Genomic DNA, 24275 nt, shown 5'->3' with positions numbered 1-24275 from the left:
CTAGAGTGGGCAGCCGTTCCCTCCTCCAGAGGATCTTCCCAACCCAGGGATCAAACCCCCATTGCAGGCAGATTCTTTACCATCTGAGCCATGAGGGAAACCCCACATTTCTGAAAGGGAAAGGGAAAGAAAACAAGGGTAAATGTTCCCTAACCTTAACGCATTTAAATTAGTCATGCCAGTGGAGAGCTGAAAAGATGTATTGAGTCTTCAGAGATAAACATATTTCCAAAATGCCAGCCTCTTGTTCAAGCTTTTTCTTTTCATTTTCTCGTGATGTTTCCATTTGCCTGTTCTGAATCTGTCACATAAATGAACAATATGCACATTTCCAGAGGCCAGATGAAAACAGAATAGGCCATAAATCAAGACTAAAAGCAGTGGTTCTGATTAAAATCAAGACTTAGAGTAATTGGTATTTCATTCCTATTTTCTTTTTAATCGGTTTTTATGGAAGAATATATTTGTGGCGGCTAGTACATTTTGTAACCCATCTAACTCTGATCAATATGCTAATCTTCATTTCAGTGCTCAGAGCCTCACTGTACATTCTGTTAGCCTGATTAGTGCATTTCTAACCTTGTTATAAATCACTTTCACCAAAAGGTAAATTCACCAAAGAATTCTTTGATTTTTCCTATATGTCTGTACCTTGTCTAATACTATGTTCTAAATAGAGTACATGTTCAATTAGTACTTGCTAATGGAAATTGGAGTGGATAAAACATTTTTTTTTCCTTTCAGTTTAAAAGGAGAGGTAAATAAAAGGTTGGAGAAGGAAATGGTAACCCACTCCAGTATTTGCCTGGAGAATCCTATGGACAGAGGAGCCTGTCAGGCTATGGTCAATAGGGTCACACAGAGTTGGACACAACTGAAGTGACTTATCATGCATTATGCAAATAAAAGGATGTTTGTTTGTTGTTATTTACTCACTAAGTCATGTCTGACTCTGACTCCATGGATTGTAGCCCGCCAGGCTCCTCTGTCCATGGGATTTTCCAGGCAAGAATACCGGAGTGGGTTACCATTTCCTACTCCAGGGGATCTTCCTGCCCCAGGAATCGAACCTGCATCTCCTGCATTTCAGGCAGATTGTTTAACAATGAGCCACCTGGGAAGCCCCTACTAATAAGCAATAGATGCCTTCAAAACTAGTCTCCTACAACAAGTTAACAAATCAAAAAGCAACTGATGATAACTTTGTTAGTCTGAGTCAGAGTCACACCAGTGTAGGACTTCAGGAACCTCACGTAATATACTGAAATGCCCCTCACATATGTACCCATCTTTGATATCTATCTTTTAGGCCCAAACAGGTCACTCAAGGAGAGTTATTAGCCCATCACCCTTGTGTAAAAGCCTTTCCAATTCCCTTCCCTTTCCACTATAACAAGCATCCTAATTATCTTGAAGCTGGCAGAACATACCGTGCTTAAGCATGCATGCTGAGATACACATATTTGATACCTGAGAAGCTTGACTTATACCCTCTGTCCCCAGCAGACAGAATTAAACAGAAGTCTACATTTCCCAGAGTGTGAGAGACATAAATGTTTGTCCTTTTTCTTCTGAGTATTTTTCTTTATCAGAAAGAAAATTCTGGTTAAAATTCCCATAAATTAATCAAAAGTATTATTCAGAAGTAACCCTGAAAGGACAAAATGTCCAGCCAAAGGAGAAAGCAATAAAATACTCTAAAAATTCAAAAACCATATTTTAGAATAACTGTAATGACCTGGGGAAATCATCATCATAATATCATAATTAAATCAAATGTCTAAAACTGTGTGCCACTCATTCTGGATGCGAGGGGAGTTTGGAAGAGAATGGATATATGTGTATGTATGGCTGTTCACTGTTTCCTTGAAACTATCACAACATTGTTAATCGACTGTACCCCAATACAAAATAAAAAGTTAAAAACCAAAACTGTGTGCCACATACATAGCGTCATCACAGCTTTGCTGTGTAGGGGGACAAAAGTCTGAAAGAAATCAAACAATGACCATCCCGGAGTTGGGTGTTATGGAGATTTTGGTTTCTTTCTTCATAGTTTTTCTGCATTTTCCAGGTATTCTGCAATTTGCATGCGTTTTTTATAGATAGAATAAAAGCAGAAAGTTGCTGCTTTTTAAATACCTTGACTTTTCAAAAAGCAAATCAGATATACTGCTACATTTATATGGAAAATGACTGCCATGTATGACTTTAGAATAGCTTTAAAATTATATAAAATAGGCAAAATATTTATATTATATATTGCTTTTACTTTCACAAGGGGAAAAAAAGCAATGCAGAATTTCTCTCCCCAAATGATATGTGTTCCCAAGTATATGCCTCCAGTATTTTTTTAATCTTCAGAAAACACAGCAAGAACTCTGGTTCATTTGTTTCCAAGTAGATTCATTTAAAAGTTCATTCCTTACCAGTCATATAATAGATGCATTGTCTTGGGTCTTTTTGTCAGTTTTGAAAGACTTCCTTGGAACATGCATGTAGTTTCAGCTTTGCTTTTTCTTTCAAAATATTTCCATCTGTAACACTGTGAAGCTCTGTTCAAAAATTCTTAAGGAGTTCATTTTTTTTTTTCCCTTGGCATTGAGGGAGAGAGTGTTTCATTGACATGGCACTGGAAAAACAAATGAGCCCTTATACTGTGCAAAGGGATGGATTCCCTTTTTGCACAGCCTGGAGTGCAAAAATAGGAGACATCAGGACTCAGGATAAATACACAAGGGCCTGCCAGCATCAGTGACCATCCTCCCAGCTGCTCTGTCCACTCCATTCCTCGCCATGTAGAGAGTCAGGGGAAGAAACTGTCTCCTCTGTGAATGCTAATGAGTCAGGGCTGTTTTACCCTGGTGGAGGGGATGGTTTGAAAGAAGAGCTGCTGTCTCATATAGACAAATATGATTTAAAAAAAAAAACACTTTACCTGGATGATAGATGATTATGAACTCATATTTCCTTGATGGGTCGTTTACCTTTCACTTCCTAACACTTCCCTGTGAAATATTTTCTCTTCCAATTGATTGACTTGTAGCATCCAACCCTTTAGAGGGACTATTAGAGAAAGTGGATTTTAACTGATGATATTTTAAAAGATTTGTGCTTTTAACAGCTTGGTGGAAAAATAGTTAGCCTTGAAATGGAAGTCGGGAGAGCCTGTCCTTTCCTTATTCTGCTAATAACCAGCTTTGCAGTTTGGTCAAAGCTACTCTATGGGCTTCCCAGGTGGCAATAGTGGTAAAGAACCCACCTGCCAGTGCAGATTAGACATAAGACACACCGGTTTGATCCCTGGATCGGGAAGATCCGGGAGAAGGGAATGGCAATCCACTCTAATATTCTTGCCTGGAGAATCCCATGGACAGAGGAGCCTGGCAGGCTACAGTTCATAGGGTTGCACAGAGTTGGACACTACTGAAATGATTTAGCACAGCAAGCTACTCCACCTCTCTGGATCCTGTTCTCCTCAGTGGTAAAAGAGGAGTTTGTTGCTAAACATCTCTAAGTGCCCTCTTCACAACAAACTTAACTGCTTTTATCGCTTTCAGAAAGTGCAGACCCATGAAAAAGCCTTAAATCATCTGTTGCATTAGAAGTGGTTACCTGGAGAATTGGGGGAAAAACAGCATTGCTGGTTTTTGAGAGGGCACAACACTCTGCCATCTATCTCATGTGCTTTGCAGTGCTCAGATAAATCATGCCTGAGGACACCTTCTCTGAAGAAGAGAGTTTCAGATGCCAGCCTGGAGGGGAAGAAGGACTCTGGAATGCTGAAATACATTAGACTACAGGTATTAATACATGGTTTGAAAACATTCATGAAGCAGGAACAGGGAGGGAACTTCAGATAGCCTTATTACTAATGTTTGGAAAAGACCCTGATGCTGGGAAAGATTGAGGGGAGGAGGAGAAGGGAGCAACAGAAGACGAGATGGTTGGATGACATCATTGGCTCCATGGACATGAGTTTGAGCAAACTCCAGGAGATAGTGAAGGACAGGGAAGCCTGGTGTGCTGCGGTCCATGGGGTTGCAAAGAGGGGGACACAACTAAGCAGCTGAACGACAATGAAAGTGTGGGATATACAATGCCAATTGGCACAGTGTTGGCATAACAGCCCCCTCTAATTTGGTGAGAAAGAGTGCTACCAAGTGTGCAAGAAAAAAATCCCTTCTTGCCGGACAGCCAACTTCCATAAAGACAAGAAAGCTTGGCTAGAACCAGGCCTCTTTCCACTCCAGGGGAGCCAGCTTCCCACCAGTGTGTGGTAGTGATGCTCACAGGTCTTGGAATGAGACAATCTGGGTTCATATCCTATACCTACTGCTCTGGCTCTGGGACCTTGGGCAAGTTAGGTTAATTTCTCTTAGTTTTAGTTGCTTGATCTCTAAAACGGGGATTTTAACACTGGACCCTGAGAAAGGATCATTGTGTGAATTGAAAGAGATAGTACACTTACCTACTTATCCAGGGCTTCACAAAGTTATATTGTTATTACAACCTAAACTCTATATCATAATACATTTTCCAGGGGAAGAGAGAAAAAAATTTCATGTTTTTCTAGAAAGTGTTTTAAATGATGGCTAAAGACAGGCTTGCCCCAAACTGACATTTTTTACCTCAATTATTTAAAATAATGGATTAAATAGTATTTTGTGGGCTAACCTGGACTAATAACCACACTGTATAATATTTTGAAAGAAAAATACCATCCAAGTTCACCGGCTTAGAAAACTAACTTTCTGAATGGAACTCCTTTGTAAATTAGAGGCTGCTCACAGTTTTCAGTGGAAATCATTCCTAATAGGAAGGAAAATAAGATGCTGTGAAGGTCCACCAGGACTTTTAACACAAAGATTTACTGACTGAAATCCTTTTTTCTCAGAGAGCTGTACTTATTCTACAGTTTATTCCCTAGGTGGTTACAAATTACTTTTGTGGTGAAAGTGTTGTAAAATAATATAATTTGGGACAATTATACATCAACTACTAGGGTATAAAGCTTACTTACTATACATCATGCCAGATATGTTCCCACTTTAAAAAGTATTTTAAGGTCATTTAAGGAAAGTGGATAGAGAAGTGACCCTTAACTTTCAAGAGGAGGACAACCACCAGTGTCTTCGACAGTTTTAAGACATCATTTCCATCTTTTTTGCAGGTGATGAGCCTGTCGCCTGCTCCATTATCTCTACTGATCAAGGCCGCACCAGTTCTGACAGAGGAGATGTATGGAGACATCCAGCCGGCTGCCTGGGAGCTCCTGCTCAGCATGGACGAGCACATGGCGGGGGCAGCAGGTAAAGCCAGGCCTCCCACGACCCTGGTCCTGCTGCCATTCATCCCAGCGTCTCAACACGAGCGAGGCGCATTCATCCCACCTTCACACTGAGGTCACATGGATAGCAGTGGCTGGACCTCTAGGCAGAGCTGTGCGCTAAAGGGAAACAGGCCTAGGCTGTCCGTATACACTTTTCACGTCCCTGTGTAGTCTGCACAAAGGCAGCAAGTCTCTCCCAGGATGTTAAAAATTACAGTGATTTCCCCCAGAACCTACATCTTCACTGTATTTCACAAAAGATTCTTTTGTGTATGTTGTGATTTCCCAGATTGACCATGAACTACCATCATTAATTTTATTAAATCTTAGGTAAGTCATGTTCCGTGTTCAAATTACAATATTGAAACAAATATCTAAAATTTAAGTGATGTGTCCAAAGCCATGTAGCTAGTAAATGGTAGAGGCAAAAATCTGGATTCTTCATCATTTTGTACTTTTTGTGCATATTCCTTTAGTTTTGTATGGTTACTTTAATTGAAAAATACATAGTAAAAATTCAAATAATGTAAAAGTATGAAATTTAAAACTGTCACCCTCCATTCCATGACTCCCAGTCCCCTTTCTCAGAGGTGGCAATTTTTAAATTTCCCAGGAAACCTTCTATAAACTATGCATATATAGTACTTTTGATGTCACAAAGCACTTTTTCATATATTATTTTATTTTATTCTAACAAGACATTTGGAGGCAGCTATATCAGCATCATCATCAGTAGTTATGTTTTACCAATAGAGAAACACAGGCTAAGACGTTAAGGGACTTGGCCAAGATCAGTTTCAGAGCTGTGACTCAGCCCCAGTTATCCTAAGAGTTGGCTGAACATGCCTTGAGGTTGTGGGGGAAAGTACAAGGGAAATTTTTTTTTTTTTTTCAGTGGGTTTTGTCATACATTGATATGAATCAGCCATGGATTTACATGTATTCCCAATCCCGATCCCCCCTCCCACCTCCCTCTCCACCCGATTCCTCTGGGTCTTCCCAGTGCACCAGGCCGGAGCACTTGTCTCATGCATCCCACCTGGGCTGGTGATCTGTTTCACCATAGATAGTATACATGCTGTTCTTTTGAAATATCCCACCCTCACATTCTCCCACAAAGTTCAAAAGTCTGTTCTGTATTTCTGTGTCTCTTTTTCTGTTTTGCATATAGGGTTATCGTTATCACCTTTCTAAATTCCATATATATGTGTTAGTATGCTGTAATGTTCTTTATCTTTCTGGCTTACTTCACTCTGTATAATGGGCTCCAGCTTCATCCATCTCATTAGGACTGGTTCAAATGAATTCTTTTTAATGGCTGAGTAATATTCCATGGTGTATATGTACCACAGCTTCCTTATCCATTCATCTGCTGATGGGCATCTAGGTTGCTTCCATGTCCTGGCTATTATAAACAGTGCTGCGATGAACATTGGGGTGCACGTGTCTCTTTCAGATCTGGTTTCCTCAGTGTGTATGCCCAGAAGTGGGATTGCTGGGTCATATGGCAGTTCTATTTCCAGTTTTTTAAGAAATCTCCACACTGTTTTCCATAGCGGCTGTACTAGTTTGCATTCCCACCAACAGTGTAAGAGGGTTCCCTTTTCTCCACACCCTCTCCAGCATTTATTGCTTGTAGACTTTTGGATAGCAGCCATCCTGACTGGCGTGTAATGGTACCTCATTGTGGTTTTGAGTACAAGGGAAATTTTAAATAATATTTTTATAATTGACACTGGCTTGTCTATAGCATAGACAGTACTCTTTTTTTTCTCATTATTCATTGACTTTGTAACTTACCATGGAATGACCTTTCTCTTCCTAGTATTTGGCTCTCCCCAAATTAAAAAACAACAATGATATTACGTTTCATAAATTCTCTGTTGGTTTCTCAATTTATTCTACCTCTTGGAAGGGTAGACGTTTCTAACTGAGTCTACCTTTTGAATTTTATTGTTACTATAACTAATGTAACTTTAATGGACATTTTTATGTACCATCCTAGGGTTACTCTGAGATGACTTTAGACATTTCCTAAAAAGGATATTTCAGCATGCAATTTCCTTTTTTCATCAGCTTCCTCTGCCATTGACTTTTCACTGTGAGCCAAGGAAAACGTTGCTTCAAATGAGATTTCTACAGCAATGTCATGCCGTCACTGCCCTCACACCAGATGTTAGAAGATTGTGGGTGGTACAAAGGATGGTGCCTGGTTTCCAGTGGCTGAAACAGGGTTTTCGGCTGGTGGCCTAGCTGTATAGCTCAGTAGTCATTTTCAAGAGACAGAAGCAGTTTCCTCCTTCCCCTCATCCCCAGGAATCATACAACTTAAAAGATGTGTAGCTGATGGTTTGTTGACTGTCTTTAGCGGCCATGTTCCTGTTGTGTGCGGTGAAAGTCCCCGAGGCTGTGTCCGATATGCTGACATCAGAGTTTCACCATCCAGAGACCGTGCAGAGACTGAACGCCGTCCTTAAGTTCCACACACTCTGGAGGTTTCGCTATCAGGTCTGGCCCCGGATGGAAGAGGGAGCCCAGCAGATTTTTAAGGTGAGGGCTACTTCTGGGATAATCCCATGGACAGAGGAGCCTGTGGGCTATAGTCCATAGAGTTGCAAAGAGTCCAACATGACTGAGTGCGTCCAACATGACGCGCGCGCGCGCGCACACACACACACACACACACACACACACACACACACACACACACACACACACACACACACACACACACACACACACACACACACACTTCTCACATGAGAATTAGATTAGCAAAGCCAACCCAAGGTTCAGTTCAATCCTGCAACTTCAAATCCACAGTGTATGGCCCAAGAGATGCTTCTTTTTCCCCCTTCTCTGGTTTTGTAAGCAAACCTAACTCCAATACGAATGAATTCTTGTTCTTTAAAAAGATTAAAATACACAGAAAGGTAAAGTAAGACAATCAAATTTCTATAAACCTCATGATCACAGTACCATCCCCAGAGGTAAGCACATAAAACTTGCAGACATTTCACTATATATACACAGATGTTTTTGGAGGATGGGGTAATTAACATGAATAGAGATCATACCGTTGAAACCCTTCATTTTATAAATGAGTAAAGTGAGGCCCAGAGACATTCATCATGTGTTTTGTAACAGCCTGTGCTCTGTAAGATTATTTCATGATTTTACTTCAGACTCAATCTAGTTTATTTCCCATCTTACTTCATTCCTCTGGTATCAACTAACAGATCCCACCTCCCAGTATAAATTTCACCCTGCCATCACCAGTGCTCGGAATGCCATCCGTCCCGATGTTTGACCCTCCCTGGGTCCCTCAGTGCAGCGGGAGTGTCCAGGACCCCATTAATGAAGACCAGTCTGTGAGTAATGGACACTTCCTTTCTTGTATCTTCAGGTTCCATGGTATACTTGTAAGAGAGAAGAGCAATGAGTGTGAGAGACAATGTGTTCTTGTCATCAGAATATAATAACACAGAAGAACAGCCACAAAAGTTCTTTAGTTCTTCTGAAATAGAACAGAGGGAACTAACTTCTGGGGTGAGCATTTGCAGACCTGCAAGCTAAGACAGTTTGTTCTATAATTCAAAGCAGCAGCTGCCTTATAAAGCTACTAAAACCATTAGGCACTGGTTTCTTAGCCCAAGGTAGCACTTTTGCTGCTCTTTATTACAGAACAATTTATTTAACCTGTATACACTATCCAAGGTGCTTCCCCGGTGGCTCAGATGGTAAAGAATCTGCTTGCAATGCTGGAGATCTGGGTTCGATCCCTGGGTTGGGAAGATCCTCTGGAGAAGGGCATGGCAACCCACCTCAATATTCTTGCCTGGAGAATCTCCATAGACAGACGAGCCTGGTGGGCTATTGTCCATGGGATTGCAAAAAGTCGGACATGACTGAGCGACTGATACGGCATAGCACGCTATCCAAAAGTGAACGATATTGACCCTGGACGAATAAGAAAAAGAACTGAGTTGGCTGCTCTTATTTTCCTTATTTGGGCCTTAGTCTGGTTTTTACCTTGTTGATCTTCAGTATCATCATCACAAACATCACTCAGAGACCTCAGGTGCACCCTATTCTAATTTATCACTGTTCTATGTAATGTAATTAATAAAGAGCTAACTTTAGAACATAGTCTATTTATAAGCAAGAACCAAGAATATGTGCCCTTTGAAAAAATAAATCTTCAAAATATGCCTTTTTCACGTGTTACATAGCATTTTTCTAAATTTCGAGAGTAATGTAGAAAATTTTGGAAAGTAAAGCAAGAAATAAAGAACATATCTCTATACACAAATTCATGATTATTTCCTTGCATAGTTTCCCGTGAAATTTAGGGCAATCAATATGTGAATATTAAAGATTTTTGATAGATCTCACAAAATATTCCCGGGACAATTGTACCATTTTACTCTCATACAACAGAATGGGAAAGCATCTTCCTTATTCAAATTAACTAGTGTTATCTTTTAATGCCACATTGAACAGCAAAAAAACAAAGTTATTAGCTTTTTTATTCACACGTCATTAAGAAGTTTGTTGAATATATGAAGTGGTGTTGAATATTTTTGCATGTCACATATATTTTCTAGCCTTTTGTAGTTTTCTTTGGAGAGCTGTTTATTTGAATTCTTTACCCATAAGAATATTTTTATTTTAATTCTTCTGCATACACTACCTTCATATCTCATGATTTTGTGCCAAGATAAAGGCACACTTGGTTCTTCCTCATATATGTAGTAATTCCAGCATCTGAACCACTGGAATAAAGTGGTATAAAGATCTGGTATACCACTGATATAAAGATCTTTAGTTTTTCTCCCATACATGCGATGGAAATGTTAGAGTCAAGTCCATCCTCTCTCCCAAGTTCACAGTGAATTTCAATCGAAGTCCTCTGATTCTATATTTAGTTCTCTTTTCCTTATTCCACAATTCTCGCTTTGTTTTATTATAATCAACCAGCTTGACCCCTGACTCTGAAAATGGATTGCCATGTGGCCCATCAATGCCCTTAATTGCTGTTATGTCATTCTTTATAGGAAACTTTTTGTCTTATGTTAAGACGTTGCATAAAGGGAGTTTTAATGACTATAGTCCTTCAGAAGAGTGACCAGTACCCCTTGTCTGTCTCTTAAATCCTACAGACCGCGGGCCAACAAAGGCATGTAGAATTGCCACTGTACATAGACATCAAACTGGTAGTGGAGAATGTCAGTGATCACTTCCCTGTTCTGACACCAATGGCTTTATCCCTAGAGGTCTTGGAATTTGTCTCAGCATAAGCATCATGATTAAGACAAACAGAATGGTCACTTTGCAGAGTGAATCTTGTCTCCTTTATTGTTTCTTATCTATTATGCTTTTGCTGCTGGTAAACAGAGTCAGATTTTACATTCAACCTTAGTAACACTACCAACTCATAGATCTCTTTCCTCCTCCTTCCCGTGGTTCTGACTTTCTCTTTTATTAACCTTACAAAATAAATATCCTTCATTTAAAATCAGTTCAAGAAATTTTGGTAAGAAAGTATTAAAAATGTTTCTTTGATGTCAGTGTTTAGAGTGAATCATTGATCTTTTTTATCCTAAAAGTGAAAAAAAAAGACTGTTTCTAGAAATTACAAACATCTTTGAAGAATTATTCAGACTGAATGAAAAAGAATAGCTTAGTTATACACAGCCTGGAAACTTGGTAGAAAAAGAAACAAATAAACAACATGAAACTAGATCACGATGCCCTAAACATTTCCTGAGAACAAAGTACCACATCTGAGTCATTCAGTAGACCACTCTTGTCTGTGACCATGCAGAAGAGTTGCTAGTAAACAAACTTGCCTTCATGTCTCCATAGAAATCCTTTTCAGCCCGGGCTGTGTCCCGCTCCCATCAAAGGGCAGAACACATCTTAAAGAACTTGCAACAGGAGGAAGAGAAGAAGCGTCTTGGTCGAGAAGCCAGCCTCATCACTGCCATCCCTATCACCCAGGAGGCTTGCTACGAGCCCACCTGCACGCCCAACTCAGAGCCAGAGGAAGAAGGTGCCTCTACACACTGGACTTCTTGGAGGGCTGGGTCTCAGAAAAGGGAAAGGACGTGCTTTAAAATAAACACTGACAATTTCATGTGACTTGAGGTGATAAGCGCCCTCTCTGTCTCACTTGCCTCCTGACACTATCTAAAGAAAGAGAAAATTTGTCTTTTTCTAAATGTTTAGAGCTGGCCCGTTTATGGAAAAGGACATTAGCCACATTGAATGAACTAATATGATAATGGATCAAGCAGTGACTATGATTCAGGCAACAGCTGAACCCAGAGTGTGTGCTAAAATATATTCAGTCTTTCATCATTAAAAATGGGGTCAGTCCATTAGCTGCTTTCAACCTTCACAAGTACTGGCAGTTTGTCAGAAAATGATTTATGGGGACTTCTCGGGTTGTCTAGTGGTTAAGACTGCACTTCTAACACAGGGGGTGTGGGTTTGATCTCTGGTCAGGGAAATAAGATCCCATGAGCTGCATGGCCAAAATATATCTGTGTGTGTGTGTGTGTGTGTGTGTGTGTGTGTGAATACACATCAATAATGGAAAAGGAAACGGCAACCCACTTCAGTATTCTTGCCTAGAAAGGCCCATGAACAGGGGATCCCAGCAGGCTACAGTCCACGGGGTCACAGTCAGGCATGACTGAGTGACTAACACACATACATATATCAATAAAAATGGAAGAAAATAAGTAAAGACAAAAAATTGTAAAGAAAATAATTTATGAACCATTCTAAATTCAGTGATTTTCCACCCTGCTTTTGTGAAATTTTGGGGAGGAGTTTTCTGTCACTCTTTCTGCGTTTTTTCCTTTCCTAAGTACACTCTAAATCATTTAAAGCCTTACGTTCTGAGAGCTGTATACACTTCGATGTAGTTGTGATGATAACTGTTGTTACAAAACCAAAGTTCACGTTCCCTGTTTTCTTTGCCAGTAGAAGAAGTCACCAATCTGGCCTCTCGTCGACTGTCTGTGAGTCCGTCCTGTACCTCCAGCACTTCCCACAGGAATTACTCCTTCCGCCGAGGATCAGTCTGGTCAGTGCGTTCAGCCGTCAGTGCTGAAGGTGTGTCCTCTTACAAATGTGTCCTTTATTCCTTATGTGTTTGAAACCATTTCATGACTTCATTACACTGTTTTCATTAAATAACTTGCTTCCTGATTTGAAGTTCTGAAAAGATAGATTGAGTGGTATTCTAAAAAAAAAAAAAATTGTTGATTTAATGCAACAAATGTCCTTGATAAGTTGGTTCTATTTTGATTATATTAATGTAATCATATTGCTGAGGGTTTAGTAAAACATTATTCTAGGCAGTTTTCAACCCTGACTACACATTGCAGTCAACCAGGGAGCTTTTTTAAAATGTCCAGGTAACACCCAAGATCAAATCAGAATCTCTAAGGGTGGACTCACCACCTCAGTGTTTTTAAAATTTACCCGGTGATATCAGTGTGCAACTAAAGAGTCAGCGGGATGTTTTAGGATGCTGTTCTGGAATAACAATAATCAAAGAGCAAAGCTCATGCCACTCCTGTAATGAAACCTGACTCCAGAGGAGAAGCGTGATGCTCTTCAGGTCCAAGAATTTATAAACTATGCCTCTCTAATGATGAGGAACTGTCTGGGACTCACTGCTTCGTGATTATACAGATTTCATCACTGATTTATGAAGTCATCAAAAAGTTAGACAGAAACCAGTTGTTCTCAACCCTTTATTGCACAGCCCTGGAAAACTTCAAATGCTAACTAAACACAACTTACAGGATGGGGGCCCAAAGATACCTATATTTTTTATAGCACCTTTACTGAGATATAATTTACATACCATAAAATTCACCCTTTTGAAATATGTAATGCAATTGGTTGATAGTATATGTGCACAGTATATAGTAGAGTTTGCAACTGTCACTGCTACTTAATTTCAGAATATTTTCATTATCCCCAAATAGGGATACCTTACACCCTTTAGTAGTCACTCATCCACCACTTCCCCCAACTCCAAGAAAAAGTAGTCTACTTTCTATTTCTATGGACTTGCCTATTCAGCACATTTTATAGGAATGGAACCATATAGTACATGGCCTTTTGTGACTAGATTCTTTCACTCAGCATAATATTTTCAAGGTTGACCCATTTGTCACATGTATCAGTTCTTCATTCCTTCTTATCACCAAATAATATTCCATTGTATGGATACACCAGATTTTGCTGACCACTTCATCAGTTATTGGACATTTGTGTTGTTTTCATCTCAGTTACTATGAATTATGATGCTATGAGAAGTTACGTGTAAATTTTGTGAGGAATATTGTCAAGCTACTTCAGAAGTTTCTGTATCATTTTATATTCTTATCAAAAAGTGTGAAGGCTTCAGTTGTTCCACACCATTGAAAAGACACGGTAATCTTGCAAATGAAGAACAAAGTTGGAAAACTCACATTTCCTAATTTCAAAACTTAGTACAAAGCTGCAGTAATCAAGATTGTGTGGTATTGACTTGAGGATTGATATACAGATCAATGGCATAGGTTGGGACCAGAAGTAAACCATTACATGTATGTCAGTTTCATGTTTAGAAAGGGTACCATGAAACTTCAATGGGGAAAGAAGAGTCTTTTCAGCAAGTTATGCTGTGACAACTAGATGTCTACACACACCAAAAAAGTGTTCTATAGGCAGGCCTTGAACTGAGAAATGTTGTTGCGTTAGAATGTTCTGAGAATGTCCCTAGCACTGAGAAAAGCTTCCCGGTTATGTCTCCCTCCTCAGATGAGGAACACACCACCGAACACACGCCCAACCACCACGTGCCTCAGCCCCCGCAGGCTGTGTTCCCAGCGTGCATCTGTGCAGCCGTGCTCCCCATCGTCCATCTGATGGAGGACGGTGAGGTGCGAGAAGATGGAGTGGCAGGTATGGCTCTGACTAGTAAAACCATCTAGTAAATACTTGAGGTATTCGTCTGACAAAGGACAGTTGGGTGCTCTTGAAGACATGAACCATTGGCCACACATGGAGTTCTTTTCTGCACACGTTATATTTACAGATTTGCTATACACTGGACTCCGCTTTCTCCGGTCATAACCTTTATGACCAAGAAATTGCATTTAATATATGTAGTTTGGTCCAGGAGTGTTGTTTATGTCCAGAGGACAGAGCAATGCTTATTTGACCTCATAGGAACCAAATAGTGATTTTAGCCACCTTAGAAATCTTAGTTACTGGCTTGACATCTTTAATACCATCTTTCTCAGTTGATTACCTTTTCAGAGGTAGTATCTATAGAGGATAGCTACAAAATGAAATAATAAATGAGGGGTAAAGATGAGTTACATTTGTGACAGATAACAGATTAATATTATTTTTTTAAAAACCTTTATAACTTAATAATGACTTTTTTAAACCCCAATAGAGAAATGGACAAAGGATATAAACACACAATCCGATGGCCAGTATCATCTGTAAATAACACTGTTGTTTAAAACAACAATGAAATCTTACTTTTAATATAAAAAATTACAAGGATTATTTTAAACAAAAATATACATGGTTGGTAAATATTCAGAGAAAAGAGCATTATCACACCTTGCTGATGGCAGTAAAAATCTAATGCAAGCATCTTGAAACAGTGTCATAGTGTGCATCATAAAAGCCTTAAAAGTGTGAACACCCTTTGACACAGATCTTGATCTCTAGCAATTTGCTAAGGCAGTATTGAGGGGTGAACAAAGGTTTATATAGAATACTGAACATTGAACATATTAGAAAGAACAAATATTTGAAAATATTATAATAGCTGACAATAGGATATTAGTTCATTGTGGTATTTCCAAATGACAGCATTCTGTGCACATTAGAAATAATATCCTAGAAAAATATTAATACGATAAGTATTCAATTTATTGCTAATTAAAAATGTGAGTACCTAAGAGTATTTTCTATACAATATTATTTAAAGATACATGTAAATATATATTTCATGTGTATGAAAAATCATACTCTGAAATGTTTATAGTGTTTTGAAGAGGGAGTGAAAAAGTTGGCTTAAAACTCAACATTCAGAAAACTAAGATTATGGTACCAGGTCCCATCACTTCACGGCAAATAGATGGGGAAACAATGGAAACAGTGACAGATTTTATTTTCTTGGGCTCCAAAATCATGGCAGATGGTGACTGCAGCCATGAAATTAAAAGACACTTGCTCCTTGCAAGAAAAGCTGTGACAAACCTAGACAGCATATTAAAAGAAGAGATGTTACTTTGCCAACGAAGGTCCATCTAGTCAAAGCTATGGTTTTTCCAGTAGTCATGTATGGATGTGAGAGTTGGATCATAAAGAAGGCCGAGTGTTGAAGAATTGATGCTTTTGAACTGTAGTGTTGGAGAAGACTCTTGAGAGTCCCCTGGACTGCTAGGAGATCAAACAAGTCAATCTTAAAGGAAATCAGTCCTGAATATTCACTGGAAGGACTGATGCTGAAGCTCCAATACTTTGGCCACCTGATTCAAAGAGTTGACTAATTAGAAAAGACCCTGATGCTGGGAAAGAGTCAAGGCAGGAGGAGAAGGGGATGACAGTGGATGAGATGGTTGGATGGCATCACTGACTCAATGGACTTGAGTTTGAGCAAGCTCTGGGAGATGGTGAAGGAAAGGAAGCCTGGCGTGCTGCAGCCCATGGGGTTGCAAAGAGTCGGACACGACTGAGCGACTGAACAACAAGACATGTCTTATTCTCCTCCTTGTCTTTTCTGTATTTTTCATGTTGCAAGCATTAAATGCCTTCCTTAAAGTCAGAATAAAAATAGTGTTATAGACATAGTTTTGCAACCAATTTCAACCTAACAAAAACCTGCATTTATTTTAATTATTTATGAAGCTACATGGGAGCTAAAGCTTATTTTGCATATCTCTTGTTAATATTATTCATAAAGCTCAGTTTTAACTGGATGGTTAGCTTCTGAAGCAAAAAAGATGGTATAATTTATTTAAAATATAGCCTGAAAAGTAAATTCATGCTAAATTTCACATTCCTAGTTTAGGAAATTGAACTAAACTATTTAAACTGAAGATCATCTATTTCTTCTCCACTACTCACTTTTACCCACCTGCTTTCTTAGCCTGGGCACTTCCAGGCAGTCTTAGCCGGCTACCTTCCCCAAAGAAGTAGCACTTTTTCTTTCACATTCAGTTCAGTTCAGTTCAGTTCAGTTCAGTCTCTCAGTCATGTCTGACTCTTTGTGACTCCATGAATCGCAGCACGTCAGGCCTCCCTGTCTATCACCAACTCCTGGAGATTACTCAAACTCACGTCCATCGAGTCGGTGATGCCATCCAGCCATCTCATCCTCTGTCATCCCCTTCTCCTCCTGCCCCCAATTCTTCCCAGCATCAGGGTGTTTTCCAATGAGTCAACTTTTCGTATGAGGTGGCCAAAGTACTGGAGTTTCAGCTTCAGCATCAGTCCTTCCAATGAACACCCAGGACTGATCTCCTTTAGGATGGACTGGTTGTATCTCCTTGCAGTCCAAGGGACTCTCAAGAGTCTTTCCCAACACCACAGTTCAAAAGCATCAATTCTTCGGTGCTCAGCTTTCTTCACAGTCCAACTCTCACATCCATACATGACCACTAGGAAAAATTATTTATTCCTAAACCATCCTCATTAGAAGTGGGAACCTTAACTATTACTGGCTCAACTATGTCATCTTTTTGAAGGAGTTATTATTGAAAGCATTTATGTGAACAATATAAGGTCAGGTCTAATTCATATGCATTCTAAACAAAAACATATTTTCTAAAACCCAAAAGATTACATTAGAAGTTTCTCCATACAGCAAACAATGAAATAGGACTTTAATAAGTACTTACCACTGTTAATATTAGGATGATTTCCAAAACAAAGATTCATAAATGTATTCTCGTTTATTAAGGTATAGTTGACTTATAACATTGTGCTAGTTTTAGCTATGCAACATAAACATTTGATGTATGTGTATATTGCAAAATGAATACCACAGTAAGTTTAGTTAACATTCATCTCCACACATAGTTACAATGTTTTTTTATGATGAGAACTTTTAATATCTATTCTCTTAACAGCTTTCAAATATACAATATAGTACTGTTAAATATAATCATCATGCTGTACATTTCTAGGATTTATTTATCTTAGAACTGGAAGTTTGTAACTGTTTGATCACCTTCATTCAGCCCCATTGCCACCCTCCACCTCTGGTAACCATTCTGTTCTCTGTATCTATGAGTCTGGGTTTTTCTTACATTCCACATGTAATTGAGATCATCCATTTGTCTTTCTGTGTCTGACTTATTTCACTTTGCATAACACCCTCAATGTCCATCCATAATGTTGTTAAGTAGGAGAATTTCCTTCTTTTTAAGCTTGAATGATTTTCCACTGTATATCACAAATACATTCTTTAGAGAAGCTAGTATTTAAAGACCATCCTATACACTTTTGTCACTTTTTCTTTATAGGCTAAAGTATTCAGAAACAGCAACAAAGAGAACAATACTTACCTTCAATAGAAAAAGTGTTCATAGAACTCTGTAAGGCAAAAATTTTAGAGAAACCAATTAAAGCTTAGAAATTATTTGAACACTATATCTGATAGATTTATGTCCATTTAAAATGAATGTTCAATTTATTTTCTCTTCTAAAGTGAGTGCTGTGGCCCAGCAAGTCTTATGGAATTGTCTAATTGAAGATCCATCAACAGTTCTTCGTCATTTTCTGGAAAAACTGACCATCAGCAATAGACAAGTAAAATCTATGTTTATAGTAGTTTTGTGTGTGAACCTGGTTAAACAACAAGCAGTGGACTTTATTGTGATATTCATGCAACATTGGTTGACACATAACCAAGAAGTACTCTGGATAATGATAATAATGAACAAATTAAACTTTGCTGTTTTCTTTTGAATTTTCCCATTAACTGATGTCTCCATATGAGTATGGTACACTGCTAGTAATGACCATAGATACTGAAAGATTCTCAGTCTTTTAAACAAAAATTAAATTCAATTTAATATTTTCAGTGTTGAGTACATTTACTGAATTCTGATTGGTTGGTAGTATGTGATACAGGTAATATTATTAGTGTATGTTGAAACTCTCCTTTAGTCAAGAAATTTAATTTACCAGTTCACCCAATAATAAGAAAATACCAAAGAAAAGTAGCTTTCTGAGAAATGACAAAATACACCAATAATTACAAATTATTTCTTCATTTCTATATTGTTGTTCTGTTTGCTGGACAATTAAGTTTAGTTTCTGAAAGGAAGGTTAATTATAAACATCTACCTAGGAAACAGAACTATGAAGTTTAATAAACCTAATTTATTAATAGTTTCTTAAGATAGGTCCTCGTCACATTTTCATCACACCCGAAAGCTATAGAAAATAGAGTTGAATAAATATACAGCTTTCCTGTGATTTGCCTGTGAGTCAGTCTATATTGCTATAGTCTGATTGCCTATAGAGTCAGTCTCAGGTTTTATTTTTTAAAAATGTCTGACTATTGCTTAGTAACTTCATATGCTAGCTTCCAGGAGAATGCATTACAGTAGGCTTAAATAATTTAATAAGCATCACAAATACTATATTAAAATGCTGAACATAAGAGAAATCAACATGTGGGCAAAAGTAAGAAAAATTCCCCCACCGTGCTATTCAAAAAGTTAACATCATTTCCTACAACATGGTAGGAAAGATGAACGAGACATAGACTCTGTTGCTCTTTCAGGATGAGTTAATGTACATGCTGCGCAAACTGCTCCTGAATATCGGAGACTTCCCTGCTCAGACCTCTCACATCCTGTTCAACTACTTGGTGAGTCTCACCTCCAGTAGGTTGTAAATGTTCATTTCCAAGTAAGAAGCAACAGTGCGTGAAAAAGACCTCGGGATTTTTTCAAATAAACTTTCGTTAACTGTGTGCCTGAAGTTGCATCATAGTCAGCTGAATTCACCACTGTTTATATGGGAAAACTCCTCCTGGCACCATCCTTGGCATGTGATGGGCACTCAATAAATGTCTGTTTCCTCCCTGTCTCTCTTTAGCATTATACAACTTCCTCATGTCAGTCCTTAATTTTAGTTTTCTGTTGAAAAATGTATGTGTCGTTTTTAGTCATTCTTTCTCTTTTCATATCTCCCTGTTTAGAACACAGACACACACACACACACACACACACACACACACACAGAGGAAAATGTTGCCCTAGATACAAAGTATTTGTGAGTGTATTTTTCCATAGCAACTCTCTATGCTTTACATTGTTCTCACAGCTCCTTCTTGAACGCTCCAGAATTTGCCAGTTTCTTCACATTCTCCTCCTTATACCCTAAATGAATGTGCAGTTTGGGGACTGTTGGCTTGATGACTGTTCTTTTAAACTACACCTTAATCCAAGCAGACAGATGGCCGAATGAATTTCAGTGCTGGGACAATGTTCTCTCTCCCTAACCATCACTGGTCTTCTGCAAGTGGGGAAATAGAAGAGTTATCCATATGCATCTGCAGCAGGATGATAAATTTAACTCAATGCTACTACTCTGATGTGCAAACAAAAGTTGTAATTCCTTCCCTATGTTTATGACTGAGGTGGTTTTCATTATGAATGCCCACCTGTTGGTGGACAAGGGGAAAAATATAAATAAGCGTCCAATCCAGTTTTAAGTTCAGATTGATAGAAATATATAAATAGTACCTTTGGATAGTATCTGGTCTCTCTTGTCTAAAGATACTTAACTTCTAGGAACTCTCCTCTCTTCTAACTTCTTTCATCTCTAGATGTTATGTGCTGTGTTATATGTTATAACACATATGTGTTATGTTATGTGTTATGAGTTGGGGGGAAAAAAGACCTTTGCTCAGAATTCTATCTCCTGTCCAGTGTTTGCTCCAGCTCCTCCCCTTGTGAGACAGAGCTCTCTATCTGGCTGGTTGCTGGATGCCTGACTGGTGGAAGCTGAAGCCCATGGCTTCTGTAACTTGCAAACCTTTTCTACTCCCAGCAGAGCTTGCTGGGAGACTCCATCTCAGCTCCTGCTGGTGCTACCCACCCCTCCGAGTTCTGGTTGTCCCATATGGCTTTAGATGAGGAAGTCCTCTGACTAGAGCATCCTGCCTGGTGAACCAGCCTATGGCAGTTCTATCCAAAAATCTCTCCAGCCAAGCTTTCTGCTACTTTTTCTCCTGTCTGCACTACTCAACACTCCAAGGTAGATTAGCACAGCCAAAAATATAAGAGCCTCCTTCGGTTTAAGTATGTGCCCTGCCAAGTTTATGTTACAGCCCAGACTGGTATTAAAAGGCTCTGTGGTGAGCTCTTGTCAGAGACACAAACACTGGAGGCAGACGCCCCTTTGGGGTGCCTGCTCCTTCCCCAAGTCACTGGATGGGGGAAACACTTATATTGCTCCCCTCCATCCTTTTACCCTGGGACAAGAAAATGGACATTTCAGTTCCCTTCTTCCAGATTCTCCTTTCAACTCCAAATAAGCCTTAACACTAGACATAAATCCTCCCAACTATGTCATTGATAAGTTCCTAGAGCAAAGGGCTGGGTACACATTGGCCATTTGCTGTATAACCTTGTTTTATATAAACCCCAATCTTTCCCTGAATCCCAAGCACATGCATGCTTCAGGTGAGCTAGAGAAAGGGGTTTTGTACTCAGAATAGCAGAACAGTGAAGGGTGGAGTCATGTTTTAAACCATTACCCCTATTGTACCTCTCTTTTTTCTAACAACTATTATAGTATGTGAGATAGGGAGTTGGAGAACATGATCTTTATCTTCCAGTCTTCGTTAGGAACTTTTAAACCCACTGCCCAACTTGACTCAGTGATCTTCAATCTGGGGGTCTTAGTCCATCTAAGGGTATGTGAAGACTTTTGAAGCAGTTTGCTGCCCAAATAGTTTTAAAGGAATAAATCTCCAAATCCTCATTTTGTAAATATGCACTGACACTTCTTGAGCATGTCTGCCATCTCAGTCATCACCGTACATCAGAAAGGCCCACTCTGACCCTCCCAGGTATCACCAGGCTGCATTGATAGACGTGTAAGACAGGGAAAGAATCTGATGGACTGTATTAGATTTAAGGAAGCCTCATTTCTGATTGATTGAGGCCCTTTAAACCCACAAGACTTCCTACCTTTTCCTGTCTTCTATAGATGTCTGCTAGATATGAGGTTTGGCCATCATTGGGGTGTTCAGCCTTCAGAGTCACCAAAGTGCACTGGGTTAGTGACACTGATTCTTTCAATGTAACTGGAAAGTTTTCTAGGTTTAGCAAATTTTTCCAGGAAAAAGTGTAAAATCCATGGGCAGTGGCTTTTACATTATTTCTTTCTGATTCTGTTGTGCATTATTGAATAAGGTAGCTAAAACTAATTTCACCAAATATGCCAGAGTATGCCTGAAAAATCCCATGGACAGAGAAGCCTGGTAGGGCTACAATCCATGGGGCCACAAAGAGTTGGATACGACTGAGCAACTTCACTTTCACTTTCACTTTTCAAGTGAAGTATGCATTCCAATTTTTTTCAACATACAGAATGTTTAACATATTCTATTCATATTAACAATATAAATTTATGATGGGACATTTTAAAGGTTAACTTAAAAATATACAAAACGGCACACAGTTTTTCAAAACTTATTCCAGAGGACACAAACAAAAACTCACTGACTTAACCAAGCAGAGTGTTCTTAGGTCAGACCATTAGACATAATCCAAATTGAAAATAGTGTTTGGACAAACGTCACATAGTCATTTTGGGTGGTCCGAGTACCTGAGCTACCGAGTGACTTGAAAGCTGGAAAAAATGATCTTTTGCTTTCCTCTTAAGCAGTAGGTAATTTGATGATAATGCAAAAATGTATGGCAACCTGCTCTGGCCAGTTTTCCGGTTATACCTTCTCCTGCCCCTGAAGATGCTAGAGAAGCATTTGAACAGAGAATGCAAAGGCAAAAAAGAATATCTAATTAACAAAATGTAAAGCTAAGGAAATGAGAATGTGAACTCAGAGTCATGGTGGCTTTGTGACCTCTTCCTGTCCTGAGTTGCAGGTGGGATTAATCATGTACTTTGTGCGGACCCCCTGCGAGTGGGGGATGGACGCCATTTCGGCCACTCTGACTTTCCTGTGGGAGGTGGTCGGTTATGTGGAAGGCCTGTTCTTCAAGGATCTGAAGCAGACAATGAAGAAGGAGCAGTGTGAGGTGAAGCTCCTGGTGACCGCTTCGATGCCAGGTACTGCCTTTAGATGACATAACTTTTCTAAGAGCATGAATACCCCTTTTATAGACCAAGTGTCTCTTTCATTCATGAGAAAACTTGCCAACCCTGGGATTGAGTGCCTCAAAGAATTTTTGTTGAATGCAATCTGAAGAAACACAATAGACCCTTTAGAAGTCAGCAATTGCCAGATGAAAAGGGGGCCATCAGAACTGAGATCCGCGTGAGTCAGTCCTTGAAGGGTTGCCAAGGTGAAAGATGTGTTTAAGTCTATCGCAGAGGGCCAGCTGAACTGAGAGCCTTTTTGAATGGATTTTTGGCAGTGCAAGGAGAATAATATTGTTTGCATGGCATGGACCCCAGGCTTTTGTGAACTCACTGAGAGATGGCTTTATGAAAAATTGCAAAGGGGAAAAGCAGGAAGGAGAATTACAAAACAACATGCAGTATGATAAAAAGTCTAGATACAGTTCCTTTTCACTTTGGATAGCTTGTCTTTCTTGGAGATAAAATAAATGTCACCAAGCCTTTATCCTTGTGCAATGACTAAGAAAATGTGAGATGATACATGTATTGATATAAAGAGAAAGACAGAATTATATATAAATAAGAACACAGTTTTTATTTAACATGGGCAGCAAAGAGCCCTGTGTTAAAATCAGAGCACTGCCTCTAATTGTCTGTATGATTAATATTAGCTATGACAAGTTACATAATTTTTAAAGCTTTCTTTTCAGGTAAATTGGGGATCTAATTCATATTTCACAATTGTGAGGAATAAATGAGTTTAGGTTTGTAAAATACTTGGCTGTCATGTCTGACACACAGTCAGCATTCAGTAAATGGTAATTGTGTATTTATGTGTCTACAGATTATTCAGCAAAGTGTTCATTTTTATTAAAGAAACTCATATTGTCAGGCATATACTTAAAATCAGCTCATTGAAAATCAAGGTCTATCGTAATGTTCACAGAGATTTATAATTGAGGAATGAAGTAGAAATATTGTCTCACCAGCCAAGTAAAATACAGAAAAAGTAAATTTAAACTACATTTCATGGGACTTTCCTGGTGGTCCAGAGGTTGGGACTTCACCTTCCATTACAGGAGGTGAGGCTTTGATCTCTGGCCAGAGAACTAAGATCCCACATGCCTCGCAGCCAGAAAACTGAAACGTAAAACTCAAGCAGTGTTGGAACAAATTCAATAAAGACTTTAAAAATGGTCCACATTGAAAAGTCTTTAAAAAAATAAATCATAAGCTGTGTTTTAGGTACTTGTTTAGCTTTTGCTAGTCTCTCTGTTTGTATTTTCTCAGCTATTGTTTAAAATTTAGGAATGTATTATTTGTTGCAGTGTTTAAAGCTTGAATTCTGCCTCTTCCAGTAAATAAATGTCTTTGACTAAGTCACTTATACATTCTTATTTATAAAAATAAGTTCTCTGTTTCTTCATTTGTAATATGAAAATAATAACACCTGTGTCATAGGGTTGTTGTGAGATTTAAATATGGTTATACATAAAACCAGTTAAAAGTATTAGGAGCTCCATAAATGGTAGCTATCATTATTAAATAATAAGGAAACATATTTAAAGCAGACATCGACTAT

General features: G+C 38.9%; 1 protein-coding gene across 15 annotated transcripts in view; it reads left to right on the top strand.

Annotated features, from left to right (window-relative positions):
* The window catches only part of UNC80 (unc-80 homolog, NALCN channel complex subunit), a 223463-nt gene that overhangs the window by 138725 nt on the left and 60463 nt on the right, over window positions 1-24275 (top strand). For 13 of the 15 annotated variants that reach the window (XM_043910184.1, XM_043910183.1, XM_043910187.1 and 10 more), the window contains 10 exons: window positions 3696-3803; window positions 5174-5312; window positions 7701-7882; window positions 8572-8703; window positions 11201-11387; window positions 12326-12457; window positions 14162-14305; window positions 18078-18178; window positions 19161-19247; window positions 22498-22681. In XM_043910184.1, the coding sequence (XP_043766119.1) occupies window positions 3696-3803; window positions 5174-5312; window positions 7701-7882; window positions 8572-8703; window positions 11201-11387; window positions 12326-12457; window positions 14162-14305; window positions 18078-18178; window positions 19161-19247; window positions 22498-22681 (1396 nt within the window). The remainder of the gene's footprint in view (window positions 1-3695; window positions 3804-5173; window positions 5313-7700; window positions 7883-8571; window positions 8704-11200; window positions 11388-12325; window positions 12458-14161; window positions 14306-18077; window positions 18179-19160; window positions 19248-22497; window positions 22682-24275) is intronic. The other 2 variants (XM_043910182.1, XM_043910191.1) reach the window with 1 other exon arrangement.

Source organism: Cervus elaphus, chromosome 8 (genome assembly GCF_910594005.1).
Source record: "Cervus elaphus chromosome 8, mCerEla1.1, whole genome shotgun sequence".
NCBI lineage: Eukaryota > Metazoa > Chordata > Mammalia > Artiodactyla > Cervidae > Cervus > Cervus elaphus.
Note: the sequence above shows the minus strand (reverse complement) of the source record. Positions and strands in the feature narration are given on the sequence as shown.